The following is a 21328-nucleotide window of genomic DNA, read 5'->3' as shown; positions in this document are numbered from 1 at the left end:
TGAAATTGTGTGCATTTGGATTTCATTAGCTGCTTCTCATGTTTATAGACAGAAGAGCACCAGCAACCAACAATGGTATGAGGGTTAGGGTTTATGAGGGTGCTGATTTAAATAATAAGGTGTTCAAATGTGAGCCTATTGAATGTTTGACCACTAATGTTTTTCATCCATTTCCCTCATGGTACTATATTTGATGTAGCATGAGGTGTGGAGGAAGTCAAAATGACTTCTAGTATGAAATGCCAAACCGCTCATGTGTCTCCAGTGTTGTGCTTGATCTAATGTTGTCATGGCAACCATGCCAGATAAAAAGAAAGTAATGGCGGGAACAGATGACAGATAAACACAGACACCTCGTCTTAAAAAGCATCTTCTCCGAGAGCTGCTTCAGGAATGAGATCAGCATTATTCTTTATTGTACATTTACAAAACAACAATAGTACAAAAAGTTAGTCCACAGAAATGTTTATGTTTGTTTTCGACAGATTATATGCAAATGTTTTCTCACAACTGCAGCAAACAGTCCCTCAGACGCACAAGGTGAGGGGCGAGAGAGGAGCGGGGGGGTACAATCAAACTTTTATAAAGCTTGTGTCTGCCGGTCGCTCTGCAGCAGAAGAAACCAAAGGAAACATAGAAAAGTTTGACATTCTTAGCGGACACATGGGTGCGGGGGTCCCGGCCTCCGGAAGCTGGCCCCGCTCGTTTTGGTTTTTCCAATCGCCCTTCTCTACAGCAAACACTTTGTGCTTCATATGTTCTGTTGTTTTGCCATCACAACAAGAGAGTGCAACAGTAGTTTATGCTTTTCCCAAAGGTATACATTTTGACAAAAAGGTTGGCACATTCAAGAAGACATGAGCTTATTTATAACAACAGACTTTCTACATGTTTTTTCATCCTCATAAATACAATATACGTCTCTTTCCCTGTATCCAGAGCCCAAACAGTACAGACAGGTATTTACAAATGAAGGGAGAGGAAAGAACTCAATTGCTCATAAATATTCGATGTAATGCCAAAAATGGTAGCTTTCTTTCACACAGGGACTCAGAGTCTGGATCCTGAAACACTAAGCTGTCCTCGCTGTCTTCAGGCGGGGGGGGGGGGGGGGGCATCGAAGGTACACCGATACTACCTGGGTCCTTATCTCATCTCCTGGGGAGAAAAAAGGGATATATCAACATTATTTCACATATTTCAGTTTATGTAACCGTGTAATGGACTGAAAAAAAGGCCCTGTTCTGCTTTTTGTGGTTTTCCCTTCCCTGTAGTGTTCTATAGGTTTCAGTGCATTAAATGGTCTGCAAAGTTTACTTCTGTAACATAATGACATCACTATGTAACACTTGCGCTTCTATTGGCTAGCAAACATTTTACGTGATAGGCTACAAGATACGTGATAGGGCGGGTCATCTCTAAGTGGTTGACCAATCACAACAGAGCCGGCCAGCTAACCAATCAGGGCAGACTGGGCTCTGGTTTCAGACAGAGGGTGAAAAGAGGTGCTTCTGCAATGAGGACAATAAAGAGCTTTTTGAAAGTTAAAGTCCCAGTAGAGACACTACATACTGATATACACCTAACAATTAGCACAATATGTCCTTTTTAAGAAAAAAAGTCTACAGATTGGAGCTATTTAATCATGTTAAAATGATAAATTTGGTTGGATACCGTGTACGGAATTTTTATTGCACTGCTGCTTTCTCTTTGTATGAATTCAGAAGAATCATCTTGACCTTGGTTTTATATCACAAGTCAGTTTTGTAAGAATGAGTCGGATGGCTGTGTAGTCAGGTAGACATCAATCTATTCTCTGTCTGGGGCCTGTTCCTAATAATGATTTGTACATGTTTCTCAGAGCAGCACTTAAGAGCATGTCAATGCTGTTAAGCACTTTTTAACTTTGGCTTTCTTCCTGAGGATGCTGAACCATGTAATACAGTGCTGTATTAAATATACATGACTCAATAAATGTGAATACTGCAAACCAACCAATGAAATGTTTTATACTTTGAATCATTCGCTGTGAACACCCAGTTGTGCAGTTAACAGCCTGCAGCTCCTGCCTCATCATTAATGTAGCAGAGTCACTTTCAGGAGAGACACTTTGAGTGATCTAGCTGCTACACACATAACTTACAAATCTAGCAAAGACTGCACGTTTCATGCATATGCTTTCATCTTTGGTGACTGTCATCCTTTCCTTATGTAAGCACATGCCAAACAACATAAATAAAAAGTCAAAAGAAGGTTATGGAGACAGAAAACGGGAAAGTGTCATTTCAGCCAGAAGAGAGGAATATATCCTGTGAGAAGAGGGAGAGGAGGACAGAAACAGGAAGTGCTGTGTGTGCTAGTTTAGTTTGATTTAGTTGAGAGGTAATGTTCTCTTCTCTGGTTGTTTGTCTCCCAGAAAAAATAAGATGAACGACAGGGACACACCAAAGTTTCAAGAACAACTTCCCGTCGCGAGAATGGAACCTTCCGGGGAGTTTGTGAACGCACCATGTCCTGAGCTCTTTAAGTCCTATTCTAGTCTTCTCATTTAAACACTTGAATTATCAGAGGGGATCAGTGCTCATGATGAAGAGTTCTGAACGACAGACTTTGGGGACATTGTCCTCTTGTGTTGCCCAGGATCCGTCTCATCTGAAGCCACAGAGTCCAGATGTGACACGCTCTTTGTTCACATGTCCTTGTGTGGAGCTGATGTAAAACACGAGAACAGCAACAACTGCCTGCCTATCCTCTTAGGGTCAAAGGTCAGAGATAGCAGTCAGCAGCCCCACAGGATGGGGGGGTAACCTGACAGACTTCCTGTCGAAACACCCCAAACTTTATTGGAAAGCTTTCATGTCCCCGGCAAGGCGTGAAAAGCCCGGTGGGGGTCAGTGAGGGGCGTGAGGTGTTCCTTACCACCCCACAGGCGGGGGGGGGGGGACCTGAGAGGCACGAGATACAAGGGGGCTCAGTGTATGTGTTGAGAGAAAGTGAATGAGCACTTGTGTGTGTGTGTGTGTCACTTTTATGAGTTGCTTTGCTACATTCCTGTGTCAGATGTGTGTTGAGGTGAGGGGGGGGGCTGACCCCTGACCCCTCAGGCTACAGCCCTGACAGACAGCATCAAAGCTGCAAAATCCGCTCCTCTTGAACACTGAATGACATTATCTCTCAAATTAAATTATAATGGGTCACTTACTACTTACTAAAGCAGTTCAGTCGGACAATTAACGTTTGAACTGTTTCTTAACAGCAGCATAGCATTTCAAAGAAAAGGTGGGTGTGGTCTATGAGTGGTGGAAATGTGTCTTTTAGCTAAGCATAGTCCATTGTAAATAATAATTGTTATGTTTTTTTTTTTTAGTAAGCTGACATTAAGTACTGTTAATATCTATACAGGTTTTTAATTTCACTGCTCTTTTAGCTGACATTTAGTAAATGCAGGTACATTTTTAGCAGCTATTCATACTAAATCAGTTGTCCCTCCCCCTTCTGCCAGGAACAACAGATCCATCTCTAGGCTCAGCAGCCCTGTCCCCCCATAAGTGTTATATTTTCACAGCTCAGTGTCAGTAAATACTGTGCAGTTAGTATTGGACTACAAGATAGATTCAAGCCTGTACAGGTAGAGTTATTTAAAGCATAAATTAGTCGGTTGGGTTCTGGAGGTGTGGTTACAGCAATTGAGCTTGGTTGGCGTGGCCTGGGCCTGGGGGTGGGGCCCAATGTGATATATTTTCATGGGGCCCAAAATCCCTGGCGTGTATGGCCAGAGGGCAGGACCTATAAACACATTTGCTACCCAATAGCATTGTGAGGCTAAACAAAAGGACCTTTTGACTATGTAAATCTAGTCTTTTAAAAAAACAAAACATTTACTGACTTTTTTAGGATAGCTTAAAGTAATGTTGTAAAATTACGACCGGGGGCCTTACAGGGTTAATTTAAAAACTCTTATTTAAATGATGTGTGTGTGTCTCTGTATTCCTGATGATACACTGAGAGAATGAGCTCATAGGGCTGCTGATCACCATAAGCTAAACAGTCATTTGTATAATGTAAGCTTCGTTGATACTTTGCCTGTGGGAATACGAAAAAAATTGTTAGATGTACTGAATATTATTTGATCTATTCCACCACTTAATCCCAAATAATGTAGAGGTGTGTTGTAGGTGCCTTAAATAACCCCTTATTTTATAGTGAGATGTATTTTTATGTTCATATAATAGTGATTTCAATGCCACCCCATATAGTATATACATAGTATAGTATACTACCTCGGAGGGTTGTGGTTTGATCCCAGACCCTGCAGTCGATGTATCCTGGGGCAAGACATTTATTCCAGAGTTGCTCTGCATGGCATGGACAGACTGGATAAAGCAATATACTAATACAATCCAAACTCAAACTATCATATGATAGTTTGAGTTTGGTGCTTAGGCTCCGGCTTCATCAGATTGCAGAACATTCAGGAGAGATGATGAAATAAATGTTTCCCGGATCCTACAGGTGGATGCAGGTAAGGCAGAGGGATGGATGGTGAATCCTTTATTAAAGTAATAGTGTTGAAAGGGGGACATAGAGGGGATAACTTGGGCAAATGGTCGCAGGTTTGTTTCTAACCTGACCGCCAGCTCTACCAACAACATCAGTGGCAAGGAAATGTATGTGAACCCTTGGCAAGGTTCACATCAGCAGATGCTTCTTGTGTATAGCATACTCAAAATATCTGAGTGATTATTATACGTAAAAAGCTGGAACAACACTTCTAATCTTGTTTCACTGATTAAAACAATGCTTGCTAACTCAACACGTTTTTGTGAAAGTCTAGGGGTTCACATACTTTTTCAAAGCTACACTGTGAATGTTTGAACAATGTTTCAAAATGGATAAGAACAAAACAATCATTTGTGTGCTATAAATTAAACCTGATTGTGTTTGTAGATTATTGCAATTTAGGTTAAGATCAGACCATATTGTAAACACATGTATACATCAATGCAGGTTGTTCCAAAGGGTTCACTCACTTGTTCTTGCCAGTTTACAGTATGGCGGCCTAGTAATGGCACATTTTACAGCTTAAAAAGGAGAGTGTGTTTGGCTGGTGGTAAACACAATTGTAGCTCCAGTTGACTTCCTGGTCTACCTTGCTGACCTTGCTGTATTTGTGGCAAGTTTCTAACTCTATGGTTATAAATCCATAACATTTGGTTTAAAGTGATAACACATCTTTAACTCTCTCTCAGCTACCTGCGTCTCTCCACAGTAATGTTGAGAGTCACTATGTGTAAGCTTTGCCTCAGCAGCATGAAACCCCCGGGGAGCGTTCCATTCGGCTGGCACAGCTTGTTCTGCGGTGAAAACACCAGCGCGTCGCCAGGGAGCCTGCGGGGGGGCATTTATGGAGCGCTCCCCCTGCGCAGCACGGCCTCAGAAGTGCACTCCAGAGGGAGGAGGTGGGCGTGCACACTTAACATTGTTTCTGACTGTTAAGCATACTCTGAGTAGATTTATGAGCCTGGGAGCATGTTGGTGTGTGAGTGTGTGTGAGTGTGTGAGTGTGTGTGGGCAACAAGGGAATCTAAAAGCTCTTTCATACACCTGCACAATCTATGTGTGTTTTATGGAGCACAAGTAATGGTATGTAGATAAAACTAAACCACATGCACCTCTCCATGGCAGGAACAGTCTTTGTTCCGTCCTCATGAATATCTTAAAGCATCAATTATTAAAACAACTGGAGATGAAAAGAGAACATTTTCCCCCGCATGAGTCCGCAGTGGAATTATAGAATGTTTAGTAGTGCTGTATGTTACCTCGGTGTATTTCCTGGCTGAGGGGGGCCCTCTGGAGCCCGTGGAGCCTCTGGACGAGGAGCTTCCTGTGGTCGAGCAGTTACTGGACATCTGGCTCCTGGAGAGGTGGAGAACCTTACTGCTGTAGGGCAGCAGGTCCTCATCTGGGGGAGGGGGGGAGGGTCAGGACAGAGAGGACATGTAGTTAACTGTGAGGGCATTCTTTATTTGTCTTTCTTTTTTTGTTCCGTGGTTTTAAGTTTTTTGTCTTGAGTCTAGGTCTTTGTATTGTATCATTTGAATACAGTCAGTACAGCAGCATCATGTTGCAGGATTTTTTAGAAAGGCTTGTGTTTTCATGTCATTTTATAGCTGCATTTTATACACTTGACAAATCCTTAAGAAAATGTTTTGTTGTACTTCTTTTGTGGTATTTTTTTGTATATTTATAATGTTTTTGTAAACATTTGTTTAAACTTGTTTATTTTATGCATTTGTAAATGCAGCCCTGGCAAGTAACGTTTAAGGGCATTTTATATTTTGGCATCAGCTGTCCAGACCTTTTGGAATATGCACATAATCAAACAACGGAAAAAGAAGCAATATTTATTTTGCTTTCTGTCAGTTTTTATAAGATCCTCTTATATATGCCTCTTTCTGAAAACCTAATTTGTTTACTGTGTTTATAAAGTATACCCACTATTGTACACCAAAGTAAGTTCCATGTGTAAACCTATTGTCAATAAACCTGACTTTGATTCGGACCCTGAAATGTATGATCTGACAATAAGTCATGTACACACGTCCATGTGTCCCATTTTCATAACTGTTGGACACTTGAAGAGTACTTCAGCAGTAGGACATGAGAGCGTGTAAGATAAGATGGACCTTTATTAATCCCCGTGGGGAAATTCAGTTGTACAAGCAACAACAGGGTAAGCGTGAAAAACAGGACAGCACAGATTCACACAGATTGAAGAGCTGCGCAAACAGGCAGCCACTCAGGGCGGCGCCAAAGTAGTGTACACAGTTTATTTTCAAGTGTTATCTTTTGTGTAATATTCCAGGAGGATCATGAGCTCTGTGTGCTGGGTTAGCCTCTGACAGCCTGAACTGAGTGGAACCCTTTGTCTTACTTTCGATGTGTCTGTGAGCCGAGCCCTTCCTCTGGCTGCTGTACTCGCTCCTCTCCAGGGAGGACAAGGCCACGTTCACTGCGTTGCTGGCCTCCATGCTCCCCTGCAGACCCTGCAACCTCTCCCCCCCTGGGGGAGGCTCTGGAGGTGGGGGCAGGTCTAAACAAAAGGAAAAACATGCTTAATTTAGAGTCAGCTTCCTGTGGCATAATTACTTTGTATTCATAAGAAATAAAAGCACTTTGTTTTTGATTTCTGTTTTTCTCTGTATAATTGAGTACAAAGCAGAGAGTAGCAGTCATGTTTTCCTTTACATCTGCATATTGTGAGGACTTCTGATGTGTTACGAAAGTATTATCCTGAACGCTGTTTGTTCAATAACTCAGACTATCGCTCCTGATATTCTACCGTTTCTCACCCATCTCATCAACACTTCTCTAACTTCTGGTCACTTTCCAAACAGTCTCAAGGAGGCAAGAGTAAACCCTCTCCTAAAGAAACCCACTCTCAACCCGTCTGATGTTATAAACTACAGGCCTGTCTCTCCTGTCTAAAACACTTGAACGCACTGTCTTTAAACAACTCTCCTGTTATCTCCATCAGAACAACCTTCTGGATCCGCACCAGTCTGGTTTCAAGGCAGGTCACTCAACAGAAACTGCTCTCCTTGCTGTCTCTGAGGAACTGCACACTGCTAAAGCAGCCTCCCTCTCCTCTGTCATCATCCTTCTGGACCTGTCTGCTGCATTCGACACGGTGAACCATCAGATCCTCCTTCGCACTCTCCAAGAACTTGGGAGTTTCAGGCTCTGCACTTTCTCTCCTCACCTCATACCTCAAAGACCGCACCTACAGGGTAACTTGGGGAGGGTCAGAGTCCGACCCTTGTCAATTAACTACAGGGGTCCCTCAGGGCTCTTTTCTCGGTCCCCTCCTCTTCTCCTTGGACACAAACTCGCTCGGATCAGTCATTAGCCCGCATGGTTTTTCATACCACTGACAACACCCAACTAATTCTGTCCTTTCCCCGCTCAGAGACCCAAGTCGTCTCTGCTTGCCTAACAGACATCTCTCAGTGGATGTCTGCTCATCACCTCAAGCTCAACCTTGACAAGACTGAACTGCTTTTCCTTCCGGGAAAAGATTGTCCCACTCTTGACCTAACAATCAACATCGGCATCTCTGTTGTTTCCTCGACTCAGACTGCAAGGAATCTAGGTGTGACCCTAGATAACAAACTGTCCTTCACTGCAAACATCGCTGCTACAACCCGCTGCTGCAGATACACGCTTTACAACATCAGGAGGATACGTCCCCAGCTGACCCAGAAAGCGACGCAGGTTCTGGTCCAGGCTCTCGTCATCTCACGCCTAGACTACTGCAACTCCCTCCTGGCTGGTCTACCTGCATGTGCCATCCGACCTCTGCAGCTCATCCAGAATGCAGCGGCTCGTCTGGTCTTCAACCTTCCTAAATTCTCCCACACCACGCCGCTCCTCCGCTCCCTTCACTGGCTTCCGGTAACTGCTAGAATCCACTTCAAGACACTAGTACTTGTGTACCATGCTGCGAATGGATCTGGCCCTTCCTACATCCAGGACATGGTTAAACCGTGCACTCCGCTCTGCATCAGCCAAACAGCTCACTGCACCCGCACTGCGAGGGGGACCCAAGTTCCCATCAGCAAAAACACGTGGGTTTGCTATCCTGGCTCCAAAATGGTGGAATGATTATATAATAATTCAGTTTTCTTCAAGTTTGTATCTTGTTGGTCGAATAGATTTATTGTAAGTCGCTTTGGTTAAAAGCGTCAGCTAAATGAAATGTAATGTAACTCTTACCATATTAGAGACAACAGAAATGTAGCTGGTATTGTTCCTCTGACTGGAGAGAAGATATTTAAACCCAGACCCAAGCCCACTCACCTCCTTGCGCATCTCTTCTGTAAGCTGGACTCTTGGACACCTTTTTCTTCACTCTGGATTTTTGGTTGGGGGGAGTGCACGTTTCTGCTGGGGAGGAGCGACTGTGCACTGTATGAGGAGAGGGGAGATCAATTAGAGTTTATTATACATATACAGTATAGACATGAGGGATTGATGTATTCACTGCATACTCCATATTCTATAACACCCCTGTTGTGCAATATTATTATATATATATATACTGCTTCGTAATTGTTATTAGTATTACTGGCTTAGTTAGACAACTCAACTTCTGTAATAAATCTGTAAATAATTGTGGAATATATACTTCCACGTTTAATACTATCACTTTGCTGCCATCACACTATTTAATACATGCTAAACTATATTTTGAAATACTGTACTGGATGTGTTTTTTTTTTAATTGTTATTTATGTTATTTCAATTTTTATCTTTAAACAATTTGTAGCTCTTTATTTTTTCGCTGTAACAATGTAAATGTACCCTCTGTGAGACAAATAAAGGTTTTTGATTCAAAATACAAACAGTGAGTCAGCACAGGGTGAAAGAGCACATGCATGTTCAGCTTTTATTATCTTGTTTTCTGATGTGTGTGTTTTTCCAGGCTTGTCTCCTTACCCGGTGTAGTGCTGCCGCTGTCTGGGTTGAGCGTGGGCCCCTGGCTGTGTGGACCGCGGGGGGCGGAGCTCTGGCACTGCAGCATGCCAGCCGCCGATGAGCCGTGATGCTGCTGGCCGGAGAGGCTGGGGATGGAGGGGGGGGGCAGAGGGCTGGCGGCCTGGGGAACTGGCACCGGACCACAGGCCAACCTTCTGCTGTGGAGGAGAGGCAGCGTGAGAGGAGAGGAGACCCAGAACCAGAACCATCTCTGGGTCAGACAGAGCAGGGGTATAGAAACTGTGTGTGCTTTTCATCCCGTTTGGTTCCCTGTTTCTGTTATGAGTCAGCACATCGTAGTTAGGGATTCATTAGTTAGTCGTTTATAGGTTAGTGTTAAGTGTTCTTTTGCTGGAAACTCAAATTCTACATGAATCAAAAATATATATTGTTAACATTTGGCCAAAGGATTTAATATTTGGCTTACAATGGAAAATGACCACTATGGTTAACAATAAAACAAATAAATAAATTACAATAGTTTTTCCTGAATATGAGAACATGACTGTGCAGCTACAGTGCAGCTACAGTGCAGCTACAGTGTACACATGCATTATTGAAATGAGAATATGGAACCTAGCATTTGTAAATAATAAATAGCAGTGTTAATAAAACAGCAGCCACTTTGAAACCTAACCCTACTGCTCAAACAGATTAAGGGTGTATTGGCGAGTTAAATTAAGGCATAACATTAAGAATTGTATGGTTTGTGAGTTTAATTATTAATTTATAACAGTAATATTGAGGTTTTTATTTTAAGGGGAATACACTTACTTTAAATGTGTAATATATGTAAAAATAGAACAAAATAGGACAGGGCGAGCTGTAAATTCATGGATAATCTACTGTAATGGAATTATTTCTCCATGTCTACAGGTTGATCTGAACCTCACAATAACTGTATTCACGTGTTGCATCTCAATGACCATTACACTGAACACCACGGTACTTTATAGCCAATGAGTTTTGAAGAGTTCAGGGTAATGAGTGACTTTGGATTTCTACGTCAACACATGGTTGGAGAGCCTCCTCACATACCGTGACAGCTGCTGGTCTGCTTGGCTGAGGTGTGGGGGGTCATGGGGGCCCCGGGGCTCCTCGTGAGGCGAAGGGGTGAGCGTGGCGGTGGACTGGTGACTGTAGGAGGTGGCTGGAGAGGAGGCGGTGTTCCTGTGTAGGGGTGAGGGTCCGTCCTCGCAGCCCTCCATCAGATAGGTCCTCTCTGGCAGGGGGGGGCACCACTCTTCATCCGACCTACAGCCATAGAGAGGAGTGTTACAGCTGGATGATAGTCAGACAGTGTTCTCAGAAAAAAAAAAAGTCTCATTTGACAACCCTAACCCACTCTGAGGCGATCAAACATTAACTCTGTTCTCTCAGCATCCGCTCAGTTAGGGGGTCTTGCCGTTGGCTAAACCTCAGGGGGCTCAGCTCTTACTCGGGGGGGATTCTGCTCTGAGCTACAGGACAATATGTGTGCTCTGAGTCTGCAGAGAGGGAATGGAAAGAGGAACACAGCAAATTGTGTTTCAGAGGTGGCGAAAACAGTTTAATCACTAACGCTATTGACCCAGGCCCAGGTAATTGAGTTGTTACAGCCAGAGGCAGCGAGGGGGGGAGGGGGTCGATACCTAATGTGCCTGTTATAGGTGACAGTGAGTGTAAAAGATGGTGCAGCAGTGTAATACTAATTTATAAAGATGTGTGAAGGGAAGCTGACTCACCCTATGTCCATGTCCTCGTGCTCCGGGGGCTGATCGTCCGGCTCACACTGTTCCAGCTCTCCGATGGGGGGGGGCGGGGGCAACGCTTCCATCCAGGTCAGAGACGGGGTCTTCACAGCCTTACCCATCACCTTCTGTTTGGGCTTACCTATAACACAGAGACACACAGTGAGTTATATGAAGAGGAAACGTTGTCGTGGTGACGTCACTGTAGAAATATGTCTAAGCTCATTCAGACAAAGAGTGAGAGCAAGAGTCTTTGTGCAATGGAGACAGGACTAAGAGAGACTCGGGGAGAACAGGAACTTTGATGGCAAACACTGATGGTTTATTTGGAGCTTTGGCCGGAAAATTGACAAAGACATGTGCTGTGTTATAGAACCATAACACCTCTATCAGCTGACGCCAACAGGCAGGAAAAGGGAGACAAAACCTTGAAAGCAGCCCAAGGTTGCAGGCCTGTGCTCAGTGAGGGCAGAACAAACTGATAAAATGGGTCAAAGTTATGGGCCTAGGAGAATATTTCCCCAACATTCATGGTGTATCAAAAAATATATAGTATCCCACATAGATATTATTCGAAGCTAGTCCGTCTTAATAAAGCGGGGGTGCGTTGGCAGAATGTGGTCCTCACCAGTGCAGCGGTCCGGCTGGGCATACTGGGCCCCAGAGAGCCCGGGCTGGGGGATCCAGTGTCCCTCCTCCTGCTGCTTGCTGTTGTGGGACCCCTGGGTGTGGGTGGGGCAAGGCGTGATGGAGGTGGAGGCGTAGGGGGTGGGGGAGGTGTGCTGGGCGTAGGTGAAGCCGTGCATCTCCTCGTTGGTGGCGTCGATGGTGCTGTAGATTGGGCCCTCAGTGGAGCCCCCCATGCTGTACTTCTCCGTCTGGTTCAGGTAGTTGGAGATACCCGCTTCTGCAGGGAGGGGGGGGGGGGGTTACATTAGGCACAGAGTTCTTTAATAACTCTACTTATCGCCATACTCAAAACTTACTTATGAAAAGCTGCCGCAACAGCTACTCAATTTATAACAATATACAATTATATTATATTATTATTTCTTTATAAAGAGGTCAAGGCAGCAGTTGTTATTAATCTGAATCAGAATTATTATTAATAAAGTATAATGATACAGGGAGAAAAGTGTTTTTGTGACAGTAGTTCCCTCTTCTGAAAATATACATAAAATATAATGTATTATATAATATAAGTAGCAATAATGTGCAATATAATATCATATAAGATATATAAACAAAATAATTAAAGTAAAATGTCCAATAAAAGATAAAGAGTCAAGTGCCAAAAAGTTCAAAATATGTCAAAGCTTGAAAGCAAAAAAGGATAATTTATTCTGAAATGCATTTTGTATCTCTATTGTCCCTTGGAATGTGTCCGTTTTTATATATATATATATATATATATATATCTTAACTATTTTAATTATTTAGACTGATTTGTTTTGGTTTTGGGACCATTTAGTATCTAGGGTTGGATTAGTCTTAGAATATTGTATTAGTAATAGATGTTTTTTTCTATGTTAGTAATATATATATAATATATATTTTGAATAGGTTTTGTGTCTGAGTCCCTTATGCTACAGCTCTGGACAGCTTATAAGTGTGTCCCAGTTCACATATCTTCAATATGTCTCATGACTCTAGTTGTATTTTTACATTTTCTGTTAATACATTAATTAAATTGAACACAGGCATGTACTGAATAGTTTGTTCCTACCGTTGTAGTATCTCTCGGCGGTGTCGTGGTTGGCGGTGCAGCAGGTGACATCTTCCTTCCCGCTGTGCACCAGGTTGGTGGCGGGCCAGGAGTCGGCCAGCCACGGGTAGTTTCCCATGCTCCCCCCGAGAACCCCCGGCCTGCAGAGGAGACTTCCGTTAGTGTGGGGGTCACAGTACAACAGTCACTGACAGTGAGAAATATCTACAATATCAGTCCAGTTATTACTGTGAATTCAAAGAGAATACAGAGAGATGGCAGGATATAAATGGACTGTAGGATGCTATTCGATTACCTTCCATTGAGTCCTGCTCCCTCTACATGAGGAAAACCAACTGCAGGAGACAGAGAGGAAGAGAGTGATGAGAAGCAGCTTTGTGGCCTCCTTTGCTTACAGTGTGTGTTATTGTTACAAAACACAATGCTTATTCTCAAGATCAGCTGTTCCCACTATCACAGAAATGTGCAAATATGGGTCATTCCAGAATTGGAGGACAATTTAGACACCAACATTTTTGAAAAATGAACCTTTTATTTTATAATTTTTTTTATGTATTTAGGAAAAACAGATAATAAACCATCAAAAAAAGTGATTTGCCCAGCTTGGCATCAAATGTATATTTTCCAATGAAGAATTACCCCTGTTACTCTAATTATAGTAACAGGGTTGAAAGTAACAGGGTTGAAAATCAATGCTAATTTGAGCCTTTAACCTCAGGAATTATTGCTAGATGTAGCATGTAATGCTACTTTCCAAGGCAATGACAAACTTGGATATCTAATGCAAGAAAGATAACTTTGAAATTAATATGCTTTATTCTGGTAATATCAGTAACAGGGTTGAGTGGGTCAGAGTGCCACACTCTTTTACGACTGAAAAGATTGTAAAAATATGAAAAATAAAAGAGAGGACTTAGTTTTGATCTACCCATGGCACTAGCACATGGCTTGCTGATGTCACTTCCACTGTGTCATCTGATTTACAGTTTTTTCACTTCCTGTGCCAATCTAAAAAGGTTTGGGTAACAGGGTTGAACGCATGTTGAGGGACACACCTTCTGTGCAAAATTACTGTTATTTAAAATATGTTTATGATTTAACAAATAGATTTTACCATTACAAGAGACATATATCAATAGAATAATACAAAAAAAAGTAAATAAAATCCCTATTTGAAATGTTATATTTGACATGCAAGTTGGTCACCAAGAAGCGGGAACAAGAGAAAAATGCCATTTTAGGGGATGTTCGAGAGCTATTTGATAATTTAAATAATATTTTGAAACCACTTTTTCTACAATTTTATACACATTGTGTCTCAAGACAAGTATGTTTAACACAACAAGTGCATGTTTTAGCATTTTGGGCATGGATTATTAGATTTTTTATATGGGGGACATGAAATGTCCTCCAATTCTGGAATGACCCATATGCATTCCAATTTAAATGTTTATTTTCCCTTTAAAAAAAAGAAATATAATTATTTCGCCTTAAAAGAATAAAAACACTGAAAAGATTACTTTAATTAAATGTATTATGTTAGTTGAAAGCAATATAAATAAGTTGAACCTTATATATTTTGTTCAAAGTTAATATTATTGGTTCAATTAACCTAATACAGTTCAATCTGTTGACATTTAATTAGAGTCAACATTACAGTGTTTTCAGTGTATGAAAAGCTTTGGGCTGCGATCTGAGTGCTTCCACAATCATCACTGTGTCCTCCACCATGTGGGCCCTGACCTGCGGGGGTGTAGTTGAAGGAGGCGGTGTAGTGGCTCAGCTCCTTCCTCTTCTTGCGGCGGCAGTAGATCCAGACGCTGAAGCCCATGAGGATAACCCAGCAGGCCCCCCCGATGCCCGCGATGAAAGCCGGCTGCTTCACCACGTCGGTGATCTGCTCCGCCAGACTCACGCTGCTCTCCTCGCTGCCGTCGCTGGGGCCCCCCCCGCCTGGAGCAGAGGGCGCTTCAGCTGGCAGCTCTGGGGGAAGAAACGAGACGACAAATCAGATCAACTCAACTAAGGGGAACTACAGATCATACATCATCTTCTTTGTTGATCTGTTGTGCTTCAATGTCTTTTAACCAAACCAATAAAAACCTACTGCATAAAGTTAAACATCAATCTATTGTATAAACCTATTGTATATGATTGAGCCTAGAGCCGTAGAGACATTATATAATATGATACAAACCAGAGAGTTTGTTACTTGGGCACAGAAACTAAATGCAAACTTCAACATTATTAACATTTAGCAGGTTTACGATTAACTTTATTGATGACCTTTGTGTAGAGTGTTAGCATGTTCAAATATGATGTTGTTGGGAAAATACTGAATGTTCCTTCTATATCAGAGTAGCACATGATAACAGAGGCCCTACGTAGCTGTGTACGTAATACATTTGATTGATATAGTGCCTTTAAAATGTATGCAAAGACACATTGACAGATACATATCAAAATTCATACATAATAAAACCAACACACCTAAAATAAAATAAAATATTGCTATTTTTTGTATTTATACCATGGCTATGTCTTTATCTGATTTTATTAAAGTATGATTGCCTCGTTAATTAAAATGTTAGACTACTGTTTTTATTGTTGTCTTTTATCTGCTCTGTCCCTTTACTGTAACAATGTACATTTCCCTGCTGTGGGGGAAAATGAAATGATTTCTGATTCCGAAACCCTCAGGATTCATCCTCTGGGGACATTGATTGTGAGTACAGAATGTCATGACAATCCCTCCGAAAGTTGTTGAGATATGAAACTGTTATTCCTGCAGCTGTTGGTGTGGTGGACTCACTGATGAGCACGGACAGTGGCTGGCTGCGGGCCCCCACCCCGGCGCTGGTCACCGCCGCGACCTCCAGCTGGTAGAGCACGCCGGGCACCAGGCCCCTCAGCGCCGTGGACAGAGTGTCCCCGTCCACCGTCCGGTTGATGTAGTACTGCGTCTGGTTGTCTCCGCCGCTGCCCACACACCAAACCTGAGGGACACAGGGAGATGGCCGGGATATATTTGTTCTGCTCAATTCTCTTTTAAATGTATTAGTGTATGAGATCAAGCTGAAAGTGTATTTGCATTTATTCCCTGATGAAATCACTAACAATGCTGCAATATTTCATCAGTATGCTGTGCTCTCAGATATTCACTGTGTTGGATGTACAGTAGAGATTGAACCTGACCACTAACCAGTGAGTTCTGAAGTCTTAAACACAGCCTCAGGATTTCTGTTGCCCTGCATGGAGCGAGAATGAACTAAATATTAAGGTCATCTAGAGACAGAATTCTCAGGTGACTGTCTAATAACCCCCAGCTCCATTATTTGTGAGTAGTTTGAATTTAATTGAATAAATCCTCTTATTCTTAAAATGTGAACATTAAGGCGAGACACTTCAGGATGACACATGAATCTTTCTGTACTGGGCAATTCAAGCGGGTAACAGTTTTTGTCTTACTGCTTATATTCAAATAAATATAAAAATATAAAAAAACTTCAAAAGAACACATTTAGGTGTTTCATTTAAGTGCATTATAAAATGTGTTATTTGCATATTTTCAAATACAACTTCATAAGACTTCAAACGATAATTGTCTTTCATTGAACTTTAATAGTAATGTATATTAGTTAATGTTAAACTATTAATCTGACATTCTTTTAACTTTTATGGAATTTTACAATACACATCTGTAAAGGCTGATTCCTCAAAACAACTAACACTTTTCTGAAGGTTTTAAGATAGGGCATTTTTCATATATTTATCATATATTTGAGTCATATAACATTTACATTTTTTAAACATTTTTTATAGTTGCATTTAAAATAATTTAATATAATAATATATAATAACATAATTTGCATATAAAACCATAACATTTAAGACTAAATGTATTACAAAACATTGCCTTACAGTTTTTCTCGATTGCTAACACACTAAAATTATACATGAAGCACAATTATTTTAACTGACACTCAAAGAGCAAAACAACGGCTCAAATCTCCAAATCTCTAAACACGTTTTCAGCTTTTCACACAATTTGCAAATCAACATGGCACTTTTTGCAAACCACTGCACACGTTTCTCCACGTAAGACACAGGAATCTGACATAAAGTCACGTGTTAGCAGGTTTCAAAAAAATGATATTCAAAATGCCTCACACATGGACCAATGATCAAGAAACACGTTCCACCTGACCAAACACCTGATGGCATAATTGTTGGCTCATCAATCAGGATGTTAGCACTATAAAAAGACCACAGGTGAGTACTTTCTTACAGCAACAATGGAAGCCAACATGGAAGCAAGAGCAAGAGGAAGAGGAAGAGCTGGGCTGAGAGTGAGAGGAGGAGGAAGAGGTGGGGTGAGAGTGAGAGTGAGAGAAGGAAGAATGAGAGGTAGAGGTAGAGCTGGAGGGAGAGGACATGGACAAAGAAGAATACTCTCTAATTAAATGAAATGTTATCAACCATGGTTTGTCGATGAGAGGCTGGACAGAGGGTTCAGCCTAATCTAAACCGATGAACTGTTGCCTCTGTAATCCGGACACTTAGACTTGAAAACAGTCTAGTTACCAGTGTTTAGCTCTGCATAATTCATGATATATCAGTGCTTATATCTGTTGTGTGAAACGTATTTACTTCATTACTGTAACTGAATTGTTAGCATGTTGTATACTATAACTGTACAAAAATCCTGCACAATTTACTGTTATGCAACACAGACACTGACCAACCACTATATCTTTGTTGTTTATCTGAAGGACTGAGAAACAAAGAGGTGTAGGTGGAAGGCTAAGGATTTTCAATGAGGCACAGGAAGCAGCAGTTACAAACTTGGTTTTGGCAAACAATGTCATCTCACTTAGAGAGATCCGAAGCAGAGTAACTATGTGCTGAGATGCATGTTGCACAATGTTATCTTTGAATAAAATAGGATTTTTTCCAACAACTAATTTGTATTTCTTCATTTACTGTATTTCTGTATACTCAAGCAATCTTTCTCTGCAGAAACCTCTATGTACAGAGCATAGCCCATAAAAGATGAAAGTGCTCAGCAGTGTGTAGTTGGGTGGTAAAACCATCTAGTATTAAGAATGAAGTGTGTTATGTTTGGTGCTAAAGTTTGTATTTGGTAAGTGTGTATGTAGTTTTGAGGGCATTTCTTCATTTAGCAGGAGAAATTAGGTGTTTTTCACTTTGGGTGTGTGGTTTTGTGAATTGTGTTTAGTGTTCTGAGAAACTGAGCAAATAATAAAAAAATGTGTGTTAGCAATCGAGAAAAACTGTAATGTAAGTAATGTGCTTATTGAGTTTTGTGGTTAAAATGGAACTTTCCAACATGTTGAGCCCTATCCAAGTATGGTGACACGTCCCCTATCCTTAAGCAGTGTTTTCTCTGCGTGTTCAATGTGTTCTCGCAGCTTTGTGCTGTGTATTTATGTATTCTTAGGTGGTGGTGCTTGTTTCGTGCAGATAAGACAAAGTGACAGCGGACCGGGCAGAGGTATTTACCCTGTACTCCTGGATGATACCATTCTGCATCTCGCTGGGGGGGGGCTCCCAGGAGACGCTGATGTTGGAGCTGTTGCTTAGCTTCACCGTCACCACGGTAACAGATCTCGGTGGGGCACTGGGGACTGTGAGAGGCAGAATTTGGAGTGAGTACACACATGACAGTGGATAAAGGGAGGACATGTAAAACACAAGACAAGAAACATGAAAGAGCTGTATCAGATAGGGAAATGAATTACTTCTTAAAAAAGTTAATGATAGTTTATTTTCCCCAGACTAAGCTTCTCGGGTCGATCCAAAGTGCTGATAGCGTAAAATATGTGCTCCCGTGTTTTTAATCTTGAGTTTGTATCAGCTCATATAACCCTGATAAAAAACCTCAGGCTGCAGAAATAGCAGTGTGTGGAGGGCGAATTGAATGAAAAAAGAATCAATATAAATGAACCCAGAAGTGCGGAGGATATAAAATTAACCGCCAAGTGAGATAACATTACTGAGATTAATGTGGTGTCAGACAGGCTAATAAACGTCCGATTCCAAGGCCCCGCAATGTCAAAGAAGTCAACCTTAGTTCATTTAAAGAGGCTTTCTGTGCATCTCTTTCAGAAGCCACAAGATGTATCACCTTCTTCTGTGGTTCGAACCAGTAACGTCCGACTGTCCTTTCCCTGGAAGTCATCGAAATATGGACGGATCTTTATCTCGTGCTCGGTTCCTTTGAGCAGGTTGGTGAGAGTGGTGCTGCGTTCAGAGGGGGAGTTGATATCCTGCAGGAGCCAGGACCCCCCGCTGGGCCGGAAGAAGAGCCGGTAGCCCTGCACGTACTGAGACTGACGGTCCACCTGAGGAGTGGACAGAGGGGGACATTAGAGAAAGATAAAAGGAAGGAGACGTTTAGGAAACATCTGGAGCATGGACTGGAAACAAAAGGAGAGCTCTACCTGATGGCAGACACTGAAGGTTTATTGGAAGTTACGGCCGGAGAGACGACAAAAACATTTGCAGCAGCGAAGTGAAAACGCTCATGCCCAACCAACTCTGAAGATCTCTCACCCAGCCTCATGTATTTAGCTAGTTCGAAATAAATGTCAGCAGGAATAGACATAACAATCAAAGCACTCTGGCTCCTAGCTAAGAGAATATTTTCCAAAGTGTAGACAATTCTCCGATAAGATGGACTACTTAAAAAAACATTCTAATTTGGGATCAATAAAGTATATCTTATCTTAGATGTCCCTAGAGCCAGCAAATATCCCGTATCAAACTATGCCTGACCCACAATGAAAGGACGGAAACACTGACTTTAATGAAATGTATTATGTCTGATTTCACATAACTCTATTAGGTTAGTTGAAAGCAAAAATATTAAGTTACAAAATATTAGATTCAACTTAATTATGCGTTCCACTAACCTAAAACCTCTCTCAGTGTACAACAAGCAATAATAAGGAGACAAAGTGGCACTCCCATGCGTGCTCTGCACGGAGAGTCGAGGAGAGTAGAAAGTGATAAACTAGGTGAAAGGTCTGGGCATATGTCAAATATAATCCTCAACAGGAGAAATGGGTAAAATGTGTCCATTCTGAACCTCCCAAGCGTCCTTCCTTAAAATAAAACAAAGCGCCACTCACGGTCCAGGACACTCTGATGGAGGACGGTGTCAGGGTCTCGGGCTCCTGCAGCTGGACGGCCACCTCCCCCAGCTCCCTCTGCACCTGCCTGTGGTCCACGCCCTGCCCCGTGGGACTCACATCTGTGGAAACACTCATGTTCACTCCTCTGCTACAGTTCCCTTTGTGAGTCATGTTCTACCTGAGAGTGCAGAGTCTGCAGACTGACCTTGGGTCCTGACGGGCTCAGAGATGGGGCTGGGGTCGCTCAGGCCGTAGGCGTTCACCGCTCGAACGATGAACAGGTAGATGGTGTTGGGGAGGAGGCCGGTGATGGTGTGTGTTTCCATCTTCACCATGTCGGCTACAGTCTGCCAGGTGCTGCCTGCTGATTGGCTGATGAGGGAGGGAAGAAACAACAGAGGATCAGTTCGGGAACTTTACCGACCAGCTGCTCGCCGTTACAATAAAGTCTCCTGCGCATCAAAATGTTTCCTGAGCAAAACTCATGTCTCTGTATTCACAATCTTTACAACAGCAACAATTCACTGTACAGTTGAAGCACCTAACATAATTACTTATTTTACCTTCCTTACAGAAATATACTTAAAAGGTACATTTTTTTATGGAAATAACTTTTTGGCCAAATGTTGCTCAAACTGTGACTATATCCTGACAGTAGTGCTTGGAACAGATAATCTACTCCTAATGGTATTAACAATATTCCAGCACAAACAATCAGAACGTTTTTCCTCTGCTGTGATTGGTAGTTTTCCACCAAGCAAGCTGAAGTTATCAACTGATTTCTAAAGTATAACGTATAAGTAATGAATGCAGACATGTGACTATTATACTTAATATAACAAACGACAAAAGCTGGTTGAGGTGAAGTGCAATATTTGCCTTAAATGTAAAGAATTTGAAATACTCAAGTAAGATACATTCACATGAAATGTCTAAAATCTGAGTCTGCTATTCTGGAGAAACATGTTGATATTTGAACTCAAAACCCAAACTAATACATGCGTCCTTTCACTTCAGATCGTAAGCATGTGTTGGATCTACATCTCGTTCCCTCCCACCACTCTCCTCCTCATCCATCCGTCCTCTCCCCTGTCCAAGCTGGGAGAGGTTTGTGTGGATCGATCTGAGACATTTTTCCCCATTTACAGAGACAGAACTGTGTGTGAGCACTGGCTTCT

The 21328-nt window shown here is 42.0% G+C and overlaps 1 protein-coding gene across 5 annotated transcripts in view; it reads right to left on the bottom strand.

Moving 5' to 3' along the window:
• Positions 1-386: 386 nt before the first annotated feature.
• The window catches only part of robo3 (roundabout, axon guidance receptor, homolog 3), a 121176-nt gene continuing 100234 nt past the window's right edge, over positions 387-21328 (bottom strand). For 4 of the 5 annotated variants that reach the window (XM_079651636.1, XM_079651639.1, XM_079651638.1 and 1 more), the window contains 16 exons: positions 20356-20522; positions 20148-20269; positions 19142-19358; positions 18517-18641; positions 15806-15989; positions 14737-14976; positions 13289-13328; positions 12994-13133; positions 11896-12174; positions 11262-11409; positions 10576-10791; positions 9499-9695; positions 8860-8967; positions 6935-7093; positions 5820-5962; positions 387-1158 (listed from right to left, as the gene is read on the bottom strand). In XM_079651636.1, the coding sequence (XP_079507762.1) occupies positions 1147-1158; positions 5820-5962; positions 6935-7093; positions 8860-8967; positions 9499-9695; positions 10576-10791; positions 11262-11409; positions 11896-12174; positions 12994-13133; positions 13289-13328; positions 14737-14976; positions 15806-15989; positions 18517-18641; positions 19142-19358; positions 20148-20269; positions 20356-20522 (2497 nt within the window). In that variant the 3' untranslated portion in view covers positions 387-1146. The remainder of the gene's footprint in view (positions 1159-5819; positions 5963-6934; positions 7094-8859; positions 8968-9498; positions 9696-10575; positions 10792-11261; positions 11410-11895; positions 12175-12993; positions 13134-13288; positions 13329-14736; positions 14977-15805; positions 15990-18516; positions 18642-19141; positions 19359-20147; positions 20270-20355; positions 20523-21328) is intronic. The other variant, XM_079651637.1, reaches the window with a different exon arrangement.

This window comes from Notothenia rossii, assembly GCF_949606895.1.
Source record: "Notothenia rossii genome assembly, chromosome: 9".
Classification (NCBI taxonomy): Eukaryota; Metazoa; Chordata; class Actinopteri; order Perciformes; family Nototheniidae; genus Notothenia; species Notothenia rossii.
This window is presented reverse-complemented; position numbering and strand designations above follow the sequence as displayed.